General features: G+C 40.9%; 1 protein-coding gene across 2 annotated transcripts; it reads right to left on the bottom strand.

The window, feature by feature from the left end:
* Positions 1 to 761: 761 nt before the first annotated feature.
* csgalnact1a (chondroitin sulfate N-acetylgalactosaminyltransferase 1a) lies at positions 762 to 19469 on the bottom strand. 2 transcript variants are annotated; one of them, XM_040158213.1, is made up of 7 exons: positions 18110 to 19469; positions 14579 to 14795; positions 12327 to 12428; positions 4434 to 4612; positions 4227 to 4321; positions 3921 to 4002; positions 762 to 2142 (listed from the first exon to the last, which is right to left on the bottom strand). In XM_040158213.1, the coding sequence occupies exons 1-7, from the start codon at positions 18924 to 18926 to the stop codon at positions 1847 to 1849; spliced, it is 1788 nt and encodes a 595-aa protein (XP_040014147.1). In that variant the 5' UTR covers positions 18927 to 19469; the 3' UTR covers positions 762 to 1846. The 2 variants fall into 2 exon arrangements, with proteins under 2 accessions (XP_040014147.1, XP_040014148.1); XM_040158214.1 differs by lacking the exon at positions 12327 to 12428.
* Positions 19470 to 20060: the final 591 nt, after the last annotated feature.

Genomic DNA, 20060 nt, shown 5'->3' with positions numbered 1-20060 from the left:
AAAAATACAGATTTGTTTTAAATTGCCTCTCAGGACTGAAGAAGTGCTGCAGAAAGATTTACGGGCGACTATATCAAATCAAACATAAAGTAACCATGGAGGCAGATGATAAAGATAGTTTTGTAGCGCCAAACCTACGTCATCTGAGCTTTCTGTGACCGCATAATAGAATAATAATAATAATAATACATGTAATGTCACATTTTGTCTTCATTATTGCACTCTGGGCTTTATTTATGACACAGAAGTCACATTTGATTGACAGCAACAAAAACAGAAAGATCCATAGCCTTGTTCTGACTTGTTAAGTCATCGTCAGTGTCATGACAGTGAACAGCTTTACTGTCAGTCAGTAACTTTTCCTTTATCTATCCATTATGTGTCCACAAATCGGTCCTGTGGCAAAACACACAAATTCCTCTACGTTATGTCGAATCTTCTAAATTCAACATTTAGAAAAGTTATCCTACATTTTGTCATATTGTGGGCACACACACATGTGTCTTATACTCAGAAGGCTTTTGTGAGGAGTCATTTTACTGACAAATACCTATAGATAATGCAAATTTATGGCAGGTTTTTCTTGGACTCAATACCGATTCTCATCTCATTAAAGAGGTGAACGGCCCACACACACAATACTGCATTTGAAATGAGAAAAAAACAGAAAAAATAAAACTTATAAATGGTGGCATTTGCAAAACAATGCCAATCATAAATTAAAAAAATAATATTACTGATCAATAATTTATTTAAAAAAAAAAAAAAAGGTTTACAGGGCCATTGCAGGCTTCGAACAAGTCCTTCATTGTTTATTCACCTACGTTATTCACCTTCGGTCCAGTAGGTGGCTCTGTTTCCCTACATTTAAAAACCTGTAGGTTTGTTGAATTTTCACTGGCAATCATGAAGAGACAGTGTTTAGGCTTTATCTACGCAAGGCACATGGTTCAGAGAGATGTTAGAGCTCAAAGGCCTTGCTGCAGCTACAGAGGAATACACAAATAGACATTAGATCACAGATGGATGTGTCAGACAAAATGAAAGTCCACTATAGCTGTTTAGATAAATGCCTCAAGCAGTTCAATCTGTTTCATTTGACAGTAACGTCATGTTGTCCTTTTCCACAGCCACAACAGAGCGAGAATGTGCTGCTAAATCTTTTTAAAAAGTTCGTTTAAAAGTCTTCACATTTTTCATTAAGGGAATAGTTTGACATTTTGGGAAATATGATTTATACGAAATATGCTTATCCTCTTTCTTTCTGAGAATTAGATGAGAAGATTGATATTTCTCTAACATCTGTATGAAAAATAGGAAGTTAGGGCCAGCAGCAGTTTAGCTTAGCTTTAAAGTCTGCTGGACGTGGAGGGAAACAGCTCCGTCCAAAGGGAACAAAATCTGCCTACCTGCCCATCTAAAGCTCACTAATTAACACGTTACAGCTAGTTTGTTTAGTCCATAAAAAAAAAACGAATTGTAAGAAGCAACTGTAGAGACTAGGTGGATTTTCTACCTTTGGAGAGAGTCGTGCCTGCTGTTTTTCCTCAGCCTCAAGTCTTCCAGCAGCAGCAGCAGCAGCATATATTAGCATATCTCATAGCTCCATGTCAATACCCTCATCATTGTATGCTAAATATAGAGCTAGAGCTCTGCAGGTGATTAGATTATGTTATATTAGCATATAGAGTGTAAACAGGGAAAGCAAGTAGCAAATAAGTGTATTTTCCAAAATGTTGGACTATTCCTTTAAAATCTGACTTAGTACAGATCAGTTGAATTCATCTTCTCAATTTTAACTGGTTGCAGTCATTGCGGTAATTATAATCCAACCAACTTGGAGTCTTCATGTCTTCTTTGGATTTGAGTTTTGCTGCTGTTTCTGTCTGCGGAGGTGAGATTCAATCTCATGCCGGAAGAACAGCATCCCCAGCTGGCCGTGCGAGGCCTCGTTCATGGCCTTCGACTGCATGCACATGCGATACTGGTCCGGCGGGAGCTCGTCAGCACAGTGCTTCTCATGCCAGAGGTGGAAGAGGCCTCTCGACGGTGCTCGAACCACTAGGAGGTTGCTATGAAGGTACTTTCTGTAGAGGTGGACATCTTCGCCACCCCAGCCTTTGATGTCGATGTCAAAGCCTCCTAAGACAACAAAAATCAAAATACAATGTAAAACTTTTTTATTATATCACCAGTGGACATTTCGAACCGCTTTAAAATGCAAACACTTTTCTAAGCAGTGTTTGTTTTCAGCTCTGGGTTCATTACCTCTTAAAGGAATGCTGATTACGAATCCCGATTAGAGTGTACAGTATGTGATCATAATCAGTGTTCTCTCCACACTGCCTGGTTTGTTATTTCATGGGGGGGCAGTGAGATAAATTCTGGGCCGACGGTGTGTACAGCGAGACAGTTCCCGACCGGGCATGTTTGAATCTGCATCTTTACACGTCGGAACCATTCATGTCTGATTTTGCTGACACTCCGTGTCACGCCGCAGTTTTATTCGGATTATTCTGTCCGTCTCCGCCCGGGCAAGAAATAGTCCGCACATAATCCCCTGTAAAACCGATACTTGTTGTTTTTGTACAGATTAAACACACACAGATGAATTTTCCAGTCTTAATGCCGTTTGGAATGAAGCGTTTTCTCATCCGACGCTACTGTGGTTAGGTTTAGGCACAAAAACATCTTGGTAAGGGTCAGGTAAAGACCATGGTTTGGGTTAAAGTTACTGCTTCGTTGAGGTTAGGGGTGCTTTGTCATCATGGTTACAAGAGTAACCACTTAAGGTTAAGGTTAGCGAATGACCACGATCATGATGAAAAGAAACCACGTAGGTAACAGGAAATGAACGTCGGGCTTCCCTGTCAAAGTTGTTTAGTTACAACTCTTTGGGCTTTGTCACTTTATTGTAAACACAGACGATATTTTGAGGTATTTGGTGAAATGACCCATGCCGTTGTTTCTCCCGGGAGGACAGTCTCGGCATGCAACTGCTGGTAGGCTAACTTTGTTAACTTTGGACGGAGCTAAGCTAGCTGTGTCCCCCTGTTTCCAGTCCCTATGCTAAACTAAGCTAAGCTAACCCTCTGCTGGCTGTCTGTTTACTGTACCGGCGTGAGAGCAGAATCGCGTTGATTTGTTTATTTATCTATTTGTTCATTTATTTGGATCCCCAACGCAACAGCTACTCTTCCTTGGGTACAAAGGGAAAAAAAAAAATCACTACAGCAATTTCTTGTGATTATGTAAACTAAAAGAAAGTGAAAGCAATATGACATACATGTGCATGTACATAAACATGCTCATACATAAACACATGCATACTTGCATATAACTCTTGGCTGCAAATTGAATAAGCGTATTTTCCAATATTCCCTTAAAAAAGACTTCTGGCCTTCTTGTGTTACACTGTGGCACAGTTAAGTGAGTTCACTGGCATGCCTGTGTGTGTTTTCTTGAGTCCTAAACAATAAAACACTGGGTATTTCACTGTAGCCTGTAACTGATTTCACTTTGGAGGGAAACTAAATTGATGTAAATCTGTCTTGAGAGCCAGTATTCCTCACCTAATATACAGATGGAGAGGACATGGGGCCATGAGATATGCTAATATATGCTTCTACAGCTGCTCAGAGCTGTTTCATGCAGAGAAATATAATAAAATCCCAATCAAGTTTAGAGAAGTAATGTAATATTGAACCGTTTGTGTTCTGATGATGTTTTTCGTATCCATTAAGCTATGGCATCACCGACATTTTCGTAGCCATCCAGGGAGCCCATTTTTACCCTGCGTTATGCAACGCCTCTGCAAAGATAATCAACCCCCAAGAGCGACTGTTTAAAAATTCCGGCATTGCTAAAAGGTGGTGATGTCTATGACTGTGTTGTAAATCTTGCCGTTCTCCAATATTTACCTATGTTAATGAAGTCGGAGCTGTATTGGCAGGTCATCCCGAAACCGAAATCCCTCCAGAACCCCGTGTCTTTCTTGATCACCTGCAGGGAAAAGAACTGCACGTCTTATAGAGCCTATGAACAGAACTATACCAGCCCGATACACATGGGAGGTACTCCAACAGGAGTCCTCCTGCGGATTTGTACACCTAGCAGCTGGAGAGGGGGAAATATTTCGCAGCCTCCCAGCTATATAGAATTACACTGGCTTGCAGAGTATTTGAAAAAGGAAAGGGGAGAAGACACATTTGATTGCTGTGTGTTACCAGCTGTTGCTCCACAGGTGGGATGTGTTCCGGGCTTCCATAGATCAGAGTGGGGTTGTACTGGCTGAACAACACCGGGTAGAAAACCTTTTTACCTGTGATGTAGAGACAAAGTGCTGTCAGTCAACTAGGATATGATTTAAGGGGAATGTGTGTGTGTTGATGTGTGTGTGTGTGTGTGTGTGTGTGCAGGTGTGTATGTCTCACCGGGCTGTGTGTTGAGTCGGCAGCTGTTGAGGAAGTCAGCGGTGAAGTAGATGTCTACGTCGCAGAAGAAAAGCAGCACATTGCCTCCTTTCCAGGCTCGGGCCCCGATGTCTAGGCCTCGTCCCCGAGAAAACTCCTCGTCCAGCTGCAGCAGAGTGTAGTTCTTAAAATTAACCTCCCTGCAGACACACAGAGGGACAGAGAGAGGTTAGACCGAGAAGCAGAAGTCAGTTATCCTATAGCAAAAATCAGACATTAGATTTTTAACAAATTTATTAAAAACTGAAAGAATTATTCAAACTCTCCACGGTGAGACTGTAAATCTGACAGAGCTGGAAACAGAAAATATGGGTGTGTGTCTTATAGCGAGACATAATTTCACAGAGAATTATAAAGATATTTTCTCTTGTTATTTTTACTTACCATTGAACAGAGATTCTTCCCATTTCTTTTTCTGATTCTCAATATTTCTCATAAGTCACCTCAGTAACTGAGGGTCAATATCACGGCTACTACTACTGCATTTATTTATTAGTTTGTTCATGTCTATACCGTGAATCAAATCTTTATTGCATTTTTATTTCCTTCATCGAATTTGGGGCAACTTATTACCGGAATTTTTTTATTAAATTTTATTTAATTTTGATTGATTTTATTTTCCTTTTTATTGTGTTGTTTCTTTTCTATGGTTTTATTGAGTGTATTTTTAAATGATCTAAACAATTTCTTTGCCTTGTGTAAAGCACTTTAGACTGCCTTTGTGTTTGAAAGGTGCCTTAGAAACTAAACTTGCTTTGTCGATGTGCTTTGGCAACTTTTTTTTTGATCACAACATCTTATTAATAGCTTAACTGACCTGATATTCATTGAAAGACAGAGAGAGAGAGAGAGAGAACGCCCGATGCGTTCATAAATGCTACTGAGTGGGAAGAAGCTGAAGGTCAATAGGGGCCAACTGTGCAGTTTCGGTCACCGGGCTTCGGTAGTGCGTTAATCTGGCCCTGGTAATCCTCTGTTTACTGCCTTTAGTATTTTCCACCCAAAGATTAAAACAAAAATGACCTCAAATCTGCTGACGAAAGTTCACATCTGCACACATTTTTGTGATCTGACTTCATTTCATCCCACCAAACAAGTTCATGAGCCAGCTCCTTCTGTTCTCACTCTGATCCTGGTCATGATATGAACAAGCTTTAACTGCAACCAAAAACTAATTGCATGGGATAACAGAGCTTCCTCCATCGCTGGCATGAAGTTTTTCCATGGATGTGGTGCGAATAGAGAGCAACAGTTGGATCCAGATGTGCACAGCTGTGGGTTTTTCCTTAACCATAACAATTCGCACTGGTAGTGACTAATCCTTTACTCATGGCATGCACATACACACACATCGACTTGTGATAGAGGGTACTAAGGAAAAACTGGTTCACATGTCTGAGACCGAGGCAGAACAAACAGGATCAAACCTCCTCCTTCGTTCATGTGATGCTGGTTGAGACAACACATGGGAAACAGTGGACAGAGAGAGAAGACAGAGGCAGACATAAACAGCATTGTTGGATGAAACGAGGATGACCAGAGGAAACGTGGTCGGTTTGTTTTTGCCTGCGACAGCTTGAACAATGCTCCCTATATTTCCATCTCACTGCAGTGTGGCTGTGTCTGTGAATATTGAGTATCATTCTATTTATTCATGTATATTACTGTGTAAATAACCTTTGTCCTGCTGTTATCCTTTCAGCCTCTCCCATAAGTGAGACATAAATCCCAGGAAGCGTAAACGTAACGCCACTTTTGAGCATCTTATTTGTCTGCCTGAATAACACCTCCAATTGCCCAGTGAAAACAGTGTCTTCACATCCCAAAAATGTCTGATGACTTCAAATATTGTGTGAAATTGTCAGAAATAAGTCAAATATTAAGATGTCTGGTATGCGTTTATGTACTGTCAGTCAGTCGATATGTCAGCAGACAAGAGTCCAGTCTCCTCTTCTGTCTACAGTTTATGAATCCAAACAGAGTCGATCTGTTTCACAGTCTACACAGAGTCCCAGGAGAGGTGGACCCACCCACTGGCACTAAACTGTCCACAGATGGCAGAGACAGAGCACAATAGGTCTGATTGTCCCAAACAATGTTAAGGCAACACCAGCTACATTCACATGTTGACTCTCAACTTTAATGGGGCAGGAAGCTCATTTGTCAGAGAAAACTGTAAACTTTTAAGAGAAGCGTCTCTGACTGAAGAAGCCAATATTTTGCTCATTTTTATATTTCAGGTTGTTTTGTTTAAGCAAAAACATCCAATTCTCCTCTATTTTAAAGGAAACGTTTCACATTTTGGTCGGTATGCGTATTTGCTTTCTGTCTGTTAGATGTAAGAAAAATTAAATGTAAAAAAAAAACTATTTGTGGTGTCACGATGGGTTCTTTGCTGGACTACAGATAAACAAACAATATATAAAGAATGATATAATAGCTGTAGAGCTGCCGGTAAACACATTTTGTGATCTTTACACAGGGCCAGGCTAGCTGTTTCCCTCTGTTGCCGGGCTTTATGGCAAGCTGAGCTAGCAAGCTGCTGGCTGTAGCTCCATGTTAAGCGTGTGAATATCTAACTCTTGGCAAGAAAGAGAAGGGGTGTGTTTCCCCCAGGCGTCAAACTACGCATTTAACATAAAATCCTACATATTCAGAATTCACTTATACTGATGACCCAAGTCAACCAAAGCACATATGTACACACTATCTCCTGCATCATTTACAAATTCAACATTTTAAACAAAAATTTAGTTGTAAATACTTCATTATGGCGATGATATTTTCGTAATTACCAATAATTATTAGGTGAAAATATGTTTGTCTCTGTTTCAAAAGAGTCAAGGTTGATATATTGTTCATCGTGTTAAGTGCATGGTTTCTGTGTGCTGGCCTGAGTTATTTTATCTGTTTAAATCCTCACAAACAGACAGGCACTCATATTGTGTGTCAACCGGAAAATTCCACTCAAATCCTGCAATATCCTTGTTTTCCAAATTGCTTTTTATATCCTGCTCTTTTTCTTCCTTCTTTCCCATAGGCATCAGCACCCTTATTATGGCCTAAAATAGTCGATTTGTTTACTGTAGGCGTGATGGCTGGTACCTAGTAGCGGCTAAATCACTGAAATTGTGTCAGAGCTGTCATGTTGTGTCTCAGCAACAGGCCTGATCCTGTTAGTTCTGCTCAGGATAGGGAGGGGAGACCAGATTTCCTTTTTCTTTCTCTGTGAATCTGTGCCTCTGTATAACCATTTTTTAAATGTATTTGCTTGTGTGTGGTTATAGCTAGGGGACTGACTGCAGGCATGGAGCTTACTGAATGTGAAAAGGCGACTGTAAGCCCTTATATATGGCTAAAAAACAGGCTTCTTTTCAGGCTCAACAAATATCTGAGATACCTGAGAAGCATGCTTGCTTTTTAGCCATGGCACTGCTCTACGGATAGCGAAGTCAGTCGGTTCACCACATTGGTCCAGACTGAAATATCTCAACAACTATTAGACGAGTTACCGTGAAATTTTGTACAAACATTCATGTTCCCCAGAAGATAAATCCTAATGACATCAATGATCTTCTGACTTTTGCTCTAGCACCACCAGCAGGTCGGTGTTTTCATTATTCAGTGAAATATGTCATCATCTACTAAATGGATTAGCACAAAATTTTGTACTGGCATTCATGTTCCCCAGAGGATGAATCCTAATGTGACTGCGGTGATCCAGTGACTGTTCCTCTCATACCATATTGTAGTCAAAATTTTGTTTGTCCAATACATTGGGTTACGACCCAACACCGGCAAAACTAATGACTCTCTTAATAGCTAATTAGCAAATGTTAGAATGGTAACACACTTAACTAAAATGCTGAACATAGTCAACATTACCAGCTAAGTGTCAGCATGTTAGCATTGTCATTTTGAGCGTGTTTAATGCTGATGTTAGCGTTTAGCTCAAAGCTGTGCCTAACTGCATCCTCACAGAGCTGCCAGCAGCCTTGTTGCTTCACAAATACAGTCCAACTAAAGAAGCATTCCTCGTCATCTCTCATCACATCTGTTCTGTGACGAACAGTAGCTTTCTTCTACAATAGCAAGGCAATTTTTTATGCTTGCAATAAATTTTAAACAACACATTTTTCTGCTGTTTACAGAGCAGGGAGGCTGGTGTATCCTCTCTAGGCTATTATGGAGAATTAAAAAAAACTTTTGCTTTACTCTGAGCTGGGGAATCAGCAGTCTGTGCATGTAATGGGAAGGTAAGTTCAAGCTATAAAAATGTGGACTTGTGCTCACTCTGAGGCTGAGCCCTCAGGCAAGACAGCTACACGAGTTATTAACACTGAGTAATTTGCAGAATGGGTCCGTATTGGCAATCTGTAAAGACACACACTCTCTTTGATATGAATATTTCGACAGCTTTATAACTCCTCTCTCATTTGTTTATCATTTCATCTACTCATAATCTTATCTCAATCACCTTCTGTTCAACATTATTCTCTTGCTTCCTCAGAGCTGTCAGAGGCTCCTCAGAGAGCTGTTGACCCATCTGTGAACTGAATGAAATGCCTCAAAAGTATTAAATGTTTGCCGGAGAAGCTGTCGCAAGTTGGTACAAGAGAAAGATGAGAGAGAGGTTGTAGTTGAAGGAGAGACAGAGTGATCTCATCCTTCGTTTCTTTGTGTGTCCGAATTTCTAGTCCTGCTCTTTCATATCCAGTTTCCTTCAAGATGGTTGTTAACCCTCTTCTTCCATCCTGAGGAAATCCAACTTCCCAACTTTGCTTTGCTCTCCCATCTAATCTTAACACCTCTCCTCTAACTTCCTTTCTTACTGTTTTTCCCTTCAGCCATCATCCCTCCTCTGCTTCTGAAGCACAGTAAGTATTCATACCTATCGTCGGGTATCTCTTTAAAACAGATCACTAATTCCTCTCCTTGCTTTACACACAATCTCCCTCTCTCTCTGTTTTTTAAATCTCGATCTCATCCTCTTTATCTCATGTTGTTTGGAATTTTTATTCTTGAAGTTGTAAGACTCAGAAAGTTACGTGGCCCCCAATGATCCGAGCCGTAGTTAAGGCTTTGAAGTATGGATGTGTAAGCACTATGCTTGAAATTTCAGCAGCTGATCCTCTCTATTTTAAACAATATCCCTGGTGTCCGCTAGACTACGTGAAGACTTAGGTTCTGATTTGCTGAAGCATTGTGTTCTATTGCCTATATTCTACTTGGTTTGCCTTTTGTTACTGTAGAACTGGTTTAGCTTTTGATATACACACCCAACTCCAGTAAAAAACAAGATTTGTTTTACTCCTTTAAACCCAGTAGAGGGGTTGACAGAGGTTAGAAAGTTTGGTAGACATCAAAGTCAATTTAGATCTGGTTAGACTCATGGGAAATTTTCCTCAAGAAGTTTATATTGGCTGTTGATGGTCATGCAAAAGCTTTTTTTGGAAATATTTGAGCTCTCCAACTGTGCAAAACTGTGCAAAGCAGGGAGTGTGACCGCATGTGATTTCACAGAAAAAAATGACAAATAGCTAGGGGGGATTTGGGAGCAGACACAAATTTAACCGGTTTCTGGAGGGGAATTTGATTTGTAGGAAGGGCAGCATAAAATCAGATCAGCCACTAATGATGCCATCACTGCTGGGAACAGATATTGACTTGTGTGTGTGTGTGTGTGTGTGTGTGTGTGTGTGTGTGTGTGTGTGTGTGTGTGTGTGTGTGTGTGTGTGTGTGTGTGTGTGTGTGTGTGTGTGTGTGTGTGTGTGTGTGTGTGTGTGTGTGTGTGTGTGTGTGTGTGCGTGCGTGTGTACTTGCACTGGAACTGTGTCTTTGTGTACACCAGTTTGAGTTTAAGACCTTCAGGTTGAGGACATTGTGGGTCGACCCTCGACTCTTATTTTAGGGTTTGGAGTTAGCTTTTAGGGTTACATTTTTCCCCAAAGGATGAATCCTAATTTTTCTCGGCTAACACACACCATCAGGTTGACATTTTTGTTTTATTTTGACATGTCTTAACAATTATAAGATGGCTTGTAATGAAATTTGGTACAGCTATCCATGTTCCCCAGAGGACAAATCCTCATGACTCTGAGGAACCCTTGACTCACATTTGTGGTTTTGACTGAAATGTCTTGAGAACTATTTAATTGCTTGCCATGTAATTGCGTACAAACATTAATGCCCCCCTGAGGATTAGCTGTAATAACTTGTTGATCCCTTTACTTTTCCTTTAGCACCATCATCAGGTCAAAATTTCAATTTGTTCATCAGTCTCAGCTGTACCTTTTGTTTACTGCTAATTATCAAATGTTAACATGCTAACCCAGTAAACTAAGATGGTGAACATGGTGAACATTATACCTGCCTAATCTTTGTCATTTAGCTCAGTACAGTCTCACTTAGCAGCCTGCATGACTGTTGATTGTTGTTCTATTATATTTGAATGTATTATTGTATATATCAAATAACCCAAAGGTGTTTTTTTAAATGTAAAAATTCATGTTTTGACTGTTAGTTCAACAAAATCATTTTTAGACATTGCTTTGGACTAGTGTCATTTTTCTTGGCAATTTATAGATTAAGCAACTCAGTTATTCATAAAAAAAAAAGTCAATAGATGACTCTTTTAAGATAATCATCCCTTGACTTTCAGCCTGATTGCACATGCACACATTCATGCACCTACCACTGTGAGCCTGTATGCAGTTTGCATCTGTGTGTATACTGTATGTGTCTGCTTATGGTCCCATATAATGGAACCACAGTAAGTTATCTTCCAGTGATGACTCCAATTCATTTTAACCAGACTGAAAGCCAGATAAAAGAAAAGAGGAGTACAGAGTTGATTACAGGCACTGATTCAGACCGAGATAAGCTGCTATATAACTGATGAATGCATTGTTAGACTGTGAGAAGAATACAAAAAGGCCAAAAGAGCTCAAGGCAGAGCTGCAGCTCTGGGGAAAAAAATACAGGAAAGTGTGCTTTATTCAAGACCCTTTCTTTCCCTAACTTTACTTTCACTTACTTTTGCTCCAACTGTTTTCCATTCAGTGTGTTTCTCTTACAAACCTGCTCAGTCACTCCGTTAAGAATTCTCCCACACTAAAATCAACAACATTACAGCTCTGTCGGATGTTTGTGTTCCCCTTTGTACATTCACAGGTTTTTGATTTGGCCTTCTTTATGCTTCATGTGACAGTTCACTTCAATAGCATTTTAACGCCGCTTTTTTAAAAATCTCCACGGTTTCCCCTCGGCGGCAGCAACAGGAGGAGACGCAGGGATACAAAGAGACACTGTGTGATATTGGAGATAGTGCGTCTGATTCAAGGCCACACATAAACCTTAAAGCAAGCATCACCATAGAAACACCCTCGGGGAATCTGTGGCTCAATCCACAGTGGACCAGACTCCTGATCAGCCACACAGCGATCGTCTCCAGAGGCGTGGGTGTCGAGGTCCCTGCGAGAGGGTAGTGTGAGTCAGGGACGATCACAGGCCTGTTGTAATTTATCTGTGTTGGCTGGTAGCTCTCAGCTCCTCAGCATGGGTGGCACACTGCTCCATTATTCATCACACAGATGAATGGTTGTGGCAGGATGCCGATCCAAGAGGTGTTCGTGTGTTTTGTGTGTGTCGTGAGAGAGAGTGACAGATTACAAAACGTGAAGAGGATGGGTTTCTGGTGCACGTGTGGAAATGGTGAAAATATTTTTAAAGTGCCATCCTCCGAGAGCGGGTGCGTGACTATGGCAGAGTTCAATTCTTTACATAAATTGCCTTCCGTATTCAGTGTTTGGCCTCATATTCAAAGATCTGATCTTGGCTGTGGTTCCAACCCACCTGGATGTGTTCTCCAGAGTGCTGCGGACTTCGCTCATCTGCTCTTTCCCAAAATACACCACTGTCAGATGGACCCGGCCATCCTGACGCACACAGACTTCCCTGTATGTATACACAAACACACAGAGGAAGGGACATAATGGATGAAAGCATTCTCAAACTGTGGAGGGGAGACTACAGGAAGGAAGAGCACCGTGATCAAATGAGGGATTTTAAAAAGAAGGCCTTGGTTTAGAGGATTTCTTCTTTCAAGTGCTAAAAGTATTGGTAGAACAACAACTCTCGTTGTTGAGTGATTAATTTTTTTAATCATTCATCAAGAAAAATGTCAAGCATTTGCTGGTGTCAGCTTCTAAAATGTCAGGATTTGCCGCTGATCTGTTTTATATCATCATAAATTTGATTTGTTTGGGTTTTCGGTTGTTAGTTGGATGAAACGCACATTAAAAAGATAACATTTTTGGATCTTGGAGATTTTTGATGTGCTTTTTACACTATTTCCTGACATTTGTAGACTAAAAGATTAATTAATTGATCAAAAAAATATCATGCAATCCTGACTCTCCTCATTCTGACTCTGTTAAAGCATAGAGAGGGAGAGAGTGTGTGTGAGTAAAAGATAGACCAGATGGGATATGCTTGACATGTCTCTGATGCTCCATCAGAGACATGTCAAGCATATCCCATCGACATGTCAAATATAACACACACATGCTGAAGATAATTCACCTCCTCTCCCACAAGACGGCACACATTTGTCAGAATTTTCCCCAGAAGCAAAAATGGGGAAAGTGGAAAATGCCTCATAAAACTGTAGATGAATACAAGATGTTTAAAAATGACTAAATATGTGCAGAGGATACAGAGTACTCATGAATAATACAATTTTTACTGTCATTATGTAAAAGGGTCTCTCTAAAAGGCCATTATTATTAGAAATAAATAGATTTTTTGCTGAGATCCGATTCTTCATTTTATCACTTGGACCCCAAAATAGAAAAAAAAAATCTTAAAATCTTTATCAGGAAGGAAGAGCAAGGTTTTTTTTCCCAACTCAAAGAAGCCTGTCTGCAAATGTTTGCAGTTTGTTTTCTGTGATTTCACATTTTATCTCTGAATGCTGCACTGGGGAAACATATCACAGTGAATCAGCAATTGCGGTTATTTTTGAGTCTAAATGTAAATAAAAAACATTTGATAGATACGCAGTTAGTCACTGTTATCACACCCTAAACACACACAAACACACACGCGCACACACACACGCACACACACACACAATTTCTCCTGGTGCACCTTTAATATGGATGAGGGTAAAGTGTTTGCTCAGCGACTCGCCGAGTCTTTCAAGTAAGTACTCTTCTTGCCATGCTTTATATCAACTTCTGCTGGTCTGCCCAGGGGGCATTTTAATGGGCTTCAACACTGCTACTAAGCAGGATTTACCATGTAAAAAGAGCTGCGATAAGCAACAGCGTTAGCACAATAAATCAGAGACATTAAGGGGGATGTTTCCTCAACTGATGGCGACGGACTGTGGAGCTGAAACAAGCACCTTTTGCTTTTAGCTAATGAGTTTTGACTGCTAGTGAAACAATGAATGTAATTTTTTTTAAATGACAGTAGTCATTCATTTTAATTTCACCTTGCAGGGATCCACACAGTAAATCAACCCTTCATACTCTATCAAAAATTCTTTGTGTTTCATCACCTATATGTTGTAGCCTGGATCTGTTTGTGATGCATCAAAAATATATACGAAACTACACTTCCTGTGGTCATGCAGTGGCTGATAAAAACTGAGCTAAGACCTGTGAGGCTGTCTTTATTCATATTCTTGTCTGAAACATGTAAGTCTCCCTCAGGCTGTTTACATTCTCATTATGCCTACCAGCACCAAAATAAAGTAACTGATAACACTACATGTGCAGTTTCAAAATGTTAATTACATGTTCCTTCAGAAACGAAAAATAGCCTATCTCACGGTAATTTTCTTTCCACTAATCCCCGCATTTCTTGTCCCTGTCTGCCTGATCCCCAATTAAAATGTAAAACTGGAATCAAAACGGGGTTTGTATAACAGAGTATCACATTTTCCTGCATTAGTTATGTGTGATAAGGAGCTCCGCCTTGAATAATTTATTGTGGTGCTTCTGTTTCTGTCATATTGTTTGTATTACTTTGCAATTAACAGCTGGAAGCACAGGAAATAAATCAAGAATTTGAGACAAGGTTCAGTCGCTGAGTATCACCTGAAGTTCTGCATGAACTGTTTGAACTTGTCTGTGCGCCTGGACAGCGGGACGATGATGTTGATGGGGACATTGGCTGTGTCCACCCTCTCATTTTTCACCTTCATCAGCGGTCCAAAGGGACGGAAGAGGACCAGGCGTCTGAATTCATTACTCGACTCCCCTCTGAAGGTCAGTTCGTACAGCGTCCCTTTGTCTTTCTCTGTACGAGTGATACCTGGGGGGGTGAGACAGAGAAATGAACTCATGGCCAAAGAAACTTAAAAAGAGAGCGACAGTGATCCTGTTTGTTTTTTTGTGATAATAAGCAATTGCACTGATGTAAAACAGTGGGATAAAGGATATAGGCCTTTTTAAAGGAACAGTGTGGGACATGTGCTAGTACACATTTCTACCAAGAGTTGGGTGAGAAGATCGATACCAAGCTCGTATCTGTCCATTAAATATGAAGCTACAGTTTGGAGATGTTTTTTTAGCTTAGTGTAAAGAGTGCGAGCAGGTGGAAAGAGCTAGCCTGGTTCTTTCCAAAGATGAAACATGACGAATCTCCACACTATACTAGTGGATCTGTGAGGCTGTAGTTTGGCGCACACTTATGGTAAGTAAGTATAATATTTACATGTTTAACATGTTTTCTTAGTTTAGCATTTTAGCATGCTAACATTTGCTAATTACAGTAGCACTAAACCCCAAGTACAGCTGATGCTGGTGGGAATGTCATTAGTTTTACAGGTATTCGTTCATAAGCCATTATTTAAAAAAAAAAAAAAAAGATCAACAAAGTTATTACAAATAATCCTGAGTGACATGAATATCTCTATCTCTCTTAACAGAGCAATGACACTAGCATTTCTAAAAATCTGCCGACCAGCACTGTAAAGCTAACTAATTAATTAACATGTTATATTTTGTCCATTTAATCTATACAACAACTTAAGTGTGAAAAACTATAAGTTACTATAACTATCAAATTTGCTGCCCCTGCTTCCACTTTTTATGCTAAGCTAAGCTAAGCTAACGGTCTCCTGGCTCCATCTTTATATTTCACACGCAGCTATGAGAGTGGTATTGATCTTCTCTTTTAGCTCTCAGCAAGAAATTGTGTTTCACAAAATGTAAATGAAAACTGGGATGGGGCTGACTAGATTCGGTTGCATAATGAGTTTTAATGTCAGATTTTAGTTGCTGTGCCTGTGCTTCTTCTTTGTCACAATGATTTTGTTTTCTAGCTTTCTCCAGGGTGCAGCTTTTTTCTATATCCCTTGAGATTTCTGAGCTTCTAAGTGCAGAGGAACATGTTTTTTTTCCCTCGTCAGTTAATATCTAATTTTAAAATTTCCACGCAAAAAATAAACATTGTTCTAGGCGACATCATTTTTAGTATCAGCTTCATCATTATTTTTTTTGTGTATGTGTTATCAGTTCCCTGTGACAGCCTGATACTGTCTGAGTAAGAGAGAAAGAGGGTATATGAGGCCACATGAGACATTGTCCAGCTGTTGCTGGGCAAAGAGCCATAACTGTACATACACATATAACACATAGGCACTGAAAGAGAGAGTATTATGGTCATCTAGACCAATTTTCTTGTTGCAGGCCTTGAGTCAGCTGGTTCCTCCATAGAGAAAGTTGTTTTTCAATAACCCTGCTATTGCTATAAGATTATTACTTGCAAATTGACCTACTGAGGTCAGTGGAGGGTAGAAAGAAATGAGAAATGGGATATAGAAAGTAAGAAGTGAGACCAGAGAGAAAAGGGGCAGACTGGGAGAGAAAGAGGAAGAAAACACATCACTGGAAGGAGGAATGGTCTTCAAAGAGAGTTAGGATGACAGGAAAAGACGAGACAGATAGCAGCTTGAGTTAAGGCTTTCCTGTTAAGTTGGACAGCTTCCTGGCCTCAATTCCCAGAGGGACACAATAAGCTTTCATTTAGTAAATATATCGCACAATTTAGACTAAATGCCTCCACTTCCTGTCTGTGCCTTTCTGGCTTACTGTATCTCTCTGTCCCTTTCTAAGGACAGAACTCGGCGGTTGGCGAGTTTCTTTTTGCATACCTCCAGTGTTTGTGTGCAGTTTCAGCTCACTAGCTTGTGAATGCAGCCCTGACAGCTCCCTGAAGATGCTTTTGTCAGTCTGGCCGTCTAGACTGTCTTTCTCTTGTATGGCTGGTGGGATAAAAAGCTTCTTTTTCATGATTTGCTTAAAATCAATGGCCAAATTCATTACGGAGCATTAAGTGCAAAATATGAGCAGGAGGGAGTCGCTATTCCGTTAAAAGCAAGCTGCACTCTGCTGTACTGCTCTCTTGCTCAGGATTAGTAGAGGCTGTTTATGTGAATATACACAAATGCAGACAAATGTATCCACAGCTATTAAGATCACCTTCACATAAACACACACTTAAGATTACACAAGACCACACACAGGCTCATGAACATGTAAGAGCAGTGACCTATGGCTCATTGCTTCCGAGCCAGGTGCCTCTATTAGTCACTTTTAGACCTCCACCCAGTCACACACTGAAGATAGCGACCTTCAAAGAGCAGATCACACACACATGCACTAAAATACCACGTTTGAAGAGATGCTCCACTGTGAATGAGGAGCAGCTGTGTTCGTTTCCTGAGGGTCCGATCAGAGCTGAGTAGAACAATCTAGGAGGATATCCTGGCTGTACTTGTATACAAAAACACTAACATGTTTCTGACCTTCCAAGGATTCATGTACAAAAAAAAAAAAAAATCAGAAGAAACTGGAGTATAATGTTCTCACATAGAAAAAATCTTGTCAATAATAGAAATGGAATAAACATAAAGTTAGTGGGGTTCAGATTTGCAACCCTGTCTCCAGGAAAAGATGTTTATACAGTATATAGTACTCACTTTTATTCCCATTTACCTTGTGATAGCAAATGTTATTTTATTATCTACAAGATGGAGAGAGAGATTGAGGTTGCCATAACACAATTTATTCAGAGCTATCACATGTGCTCTGTTCAGCTAAGGAAATCAGTGGTTAAACCGTTGTACAGCGACAGACACACAATCAGCGCTTAGATTATGTGTACAGACAGGTGGTTAGGGTGGATGGTGGGTGTACAAAGCACAAGAGTTGGAGAATGGAGTTCAAGGTTCTGAGTCCCATGTGTGTTTAGATTTGGGCAACAAAAGCTGGTTGAGGTTAGGGGAAGATCGTGATTTCAGTTAAATTTTTAATAAACATGTTGTGTGTCATGCTTCAAGTTAATGCAATTTTCTGTATTAAACCAAGCCCATGATCTTTCCCTAACCTTAACCAAGTGCCGCCAGTGCCTAAACAGTGCTTAAACATAGCCATAAAAGTTTAATAATGCTGTAGTTGCAGGTAGTTGTTTCTGCAAGATCTGATATTTTTGTGGAAAAAAATGAAATCTCATTTTGTTAATAGGAAAATGTAATCCAAGCCAAATTATGTTCCCTTCAAAATGTATTTAAAGTGTATATAGATGTAATTCCTAGACAAGGTTGAGATTTGTTGTGTCCTCACCTTCTATGAAGTCAGACGGTGCATAAACCTTGCTAGTTTGAGTCTTTTCCGCTGCACCCCTGCTGTCCTGCTGGGATGAAAGTGTGTTGAGGCTGTGCAGAGCCATCTCCAGCACCTCCCCCAGCTCCTCTCTCTTGTCCTTCCTCACTGGCTTCTCCTCAGGGTGGCGCGTCAGCCCCATCTCCAGCTGATACAACCTCTGCAGGGTGAAACTTTCAAATGGCACCACCGCATACTCACTGGGCAGCCTGATGCCGGTGGTCACCTCGGCCTTCGACAGCTGGCTCCTCAGGAACTCCTGGAGATCGGTTTGCTGGCCCTTGGCTCCCTGAGCCTCCCCAAGACCACCTCCCTGGGACCCGGCCCCAGCTTCCCGTCCCTCTGCTGGGCCCCTGGCACCTCTCTTCAGGCTCTCCTGCACTCCTTTCAGCTGCTGGCTGCGCTCCTGCAAAGCCTCCTTCAGCTGGGCAATCTCCTTCTTCAATGAGGAGATATGTAGGCGGTGCTGCTCCTCACGCTCTTGGAGGAGCACCTGGTACGACTGGACACCTGGTGATCCACCGCTTTGAGCGGGCCCAGCTCCGGCTCCGCCTGTCCCACCAGCCCCTGCTCCAATCCCCGGCCCTGAGTCCCCCAGGCTGGGGTGATTGGGTCCAGCACGGGGTAATGCATGACTCAGTGGAAGGTCATCGGAGTGTGGAGGGCTGCAGGTCATCACATAGAGCAGTGAGAGGGAGCAGCAGAGGATCACCAGCATGCCCCCAACTCGGGAGACCCAGGCTAGTAGCCCACGCCGCAACATTGCTGAATATAGCATCAAAACTCACTCCACTGAGTTAAACAGCCATCCACACACACACACACACACACACACACACACGAAATATCATGTTATCTCACACACTCCAGCCTCTATGATAAGAGTCCATTTGTGATTATGTTCCATCACCTAGTGAGGAGGCGGGCTACTTATCAGTGTGAGGTCATTTAATCTGAATTAGGTCATTAACTCTTCACTTCCTGAGATTGTAACTTGTTTTGTCATTGGTGAAATAAATGAATAAGTGTCACAAGCTTTTAAAAAGCACTTTCTCCCTTTCTGCTGGTGCAGTTTAGCTCCATGGTCTGTCAGAAGACTGTCCCAGTTGTTGTTACATCATCTATCACTCATATTTGACTCATCTGTTCGCACGTGCTCTGACTCTCTCATTCAGTCCGTAATGTCTTCTTCCTGTCTGTTTGCCTGCGCCTTGAAATGACTGAATATTCAGCCATGAAGTTGGCTGATGCACTGAGAAAAAATCTTATGGTCCATGAGAAAGCAAATCCTCGGTGGTCAGCGGGGGTTTCTTCATGTTGTTTTCCTGACAGCGAAAAAAAAAAACAGAAAGGAGAGAGACAGAGAGGTTAGTCAGTAGAGAGATGATCAGTCTTAATCTCGATCTCCACCAACTCATCTCATTACCGTTAGTTGTGTCACTTGAAAGTGTAAAAAAATTAGAAACATGCCAGACTGCTTGGACGTGTTAGTTTAGGATAGCAAAGGTTTTGACTGCCTACGCCAAACTAAGCATTCCTCCAGGACTACAGCTCCTGGTAAACAATGTTGTCACTGATGTGTGTGAATGTGAAGCAGTGAGCAGGGGTGTCTGTTTAAGAGTGTAGTGTTTGCATGTTGTTGTGAGTGTGTGTTCAGTAGATAAAGAGCAAAGAAACTAGAACATATATACCTGTGGAATATACACAGTTGGTGAACGGAGTGTCATACTGCCAGACTGCTCTCTATTTATCTATTTATTTAACTTGTATTTAACCATAGTGCCTCCTGAGATACATTACCTCAAAAAATGATATTGGTGCCTATTTAAAACCATTACATTCATAACGAAGCATTTTTTAATGTGGTGTTTGAATGACAAAGGCAGCATTCCTAAATGAAGTTTCTTTCAAA

The sequence above is a fragment of the Xiphias gladius genome, chromosome 20 (genome assembly GCF_016859285.1).
Source record: "Xiphias gladius isolate SHS-SW01 ecotype Sanya breed wild chromosome 20, ASM1685928v1, whole genome shotgun sequence".
Classification (NCBI taxonomy): domain Eukaryota; kingdom Metazoa; phylum Chordata; class Actinopteri; order Istiophoriformes; family Xiphiidae; genus Xiphias; species Xiphias gladius.
Note: the sequence above shows the minus strand (reverse complement) of the source record. Positions and strands in the feature narration are given on the sequence as shown.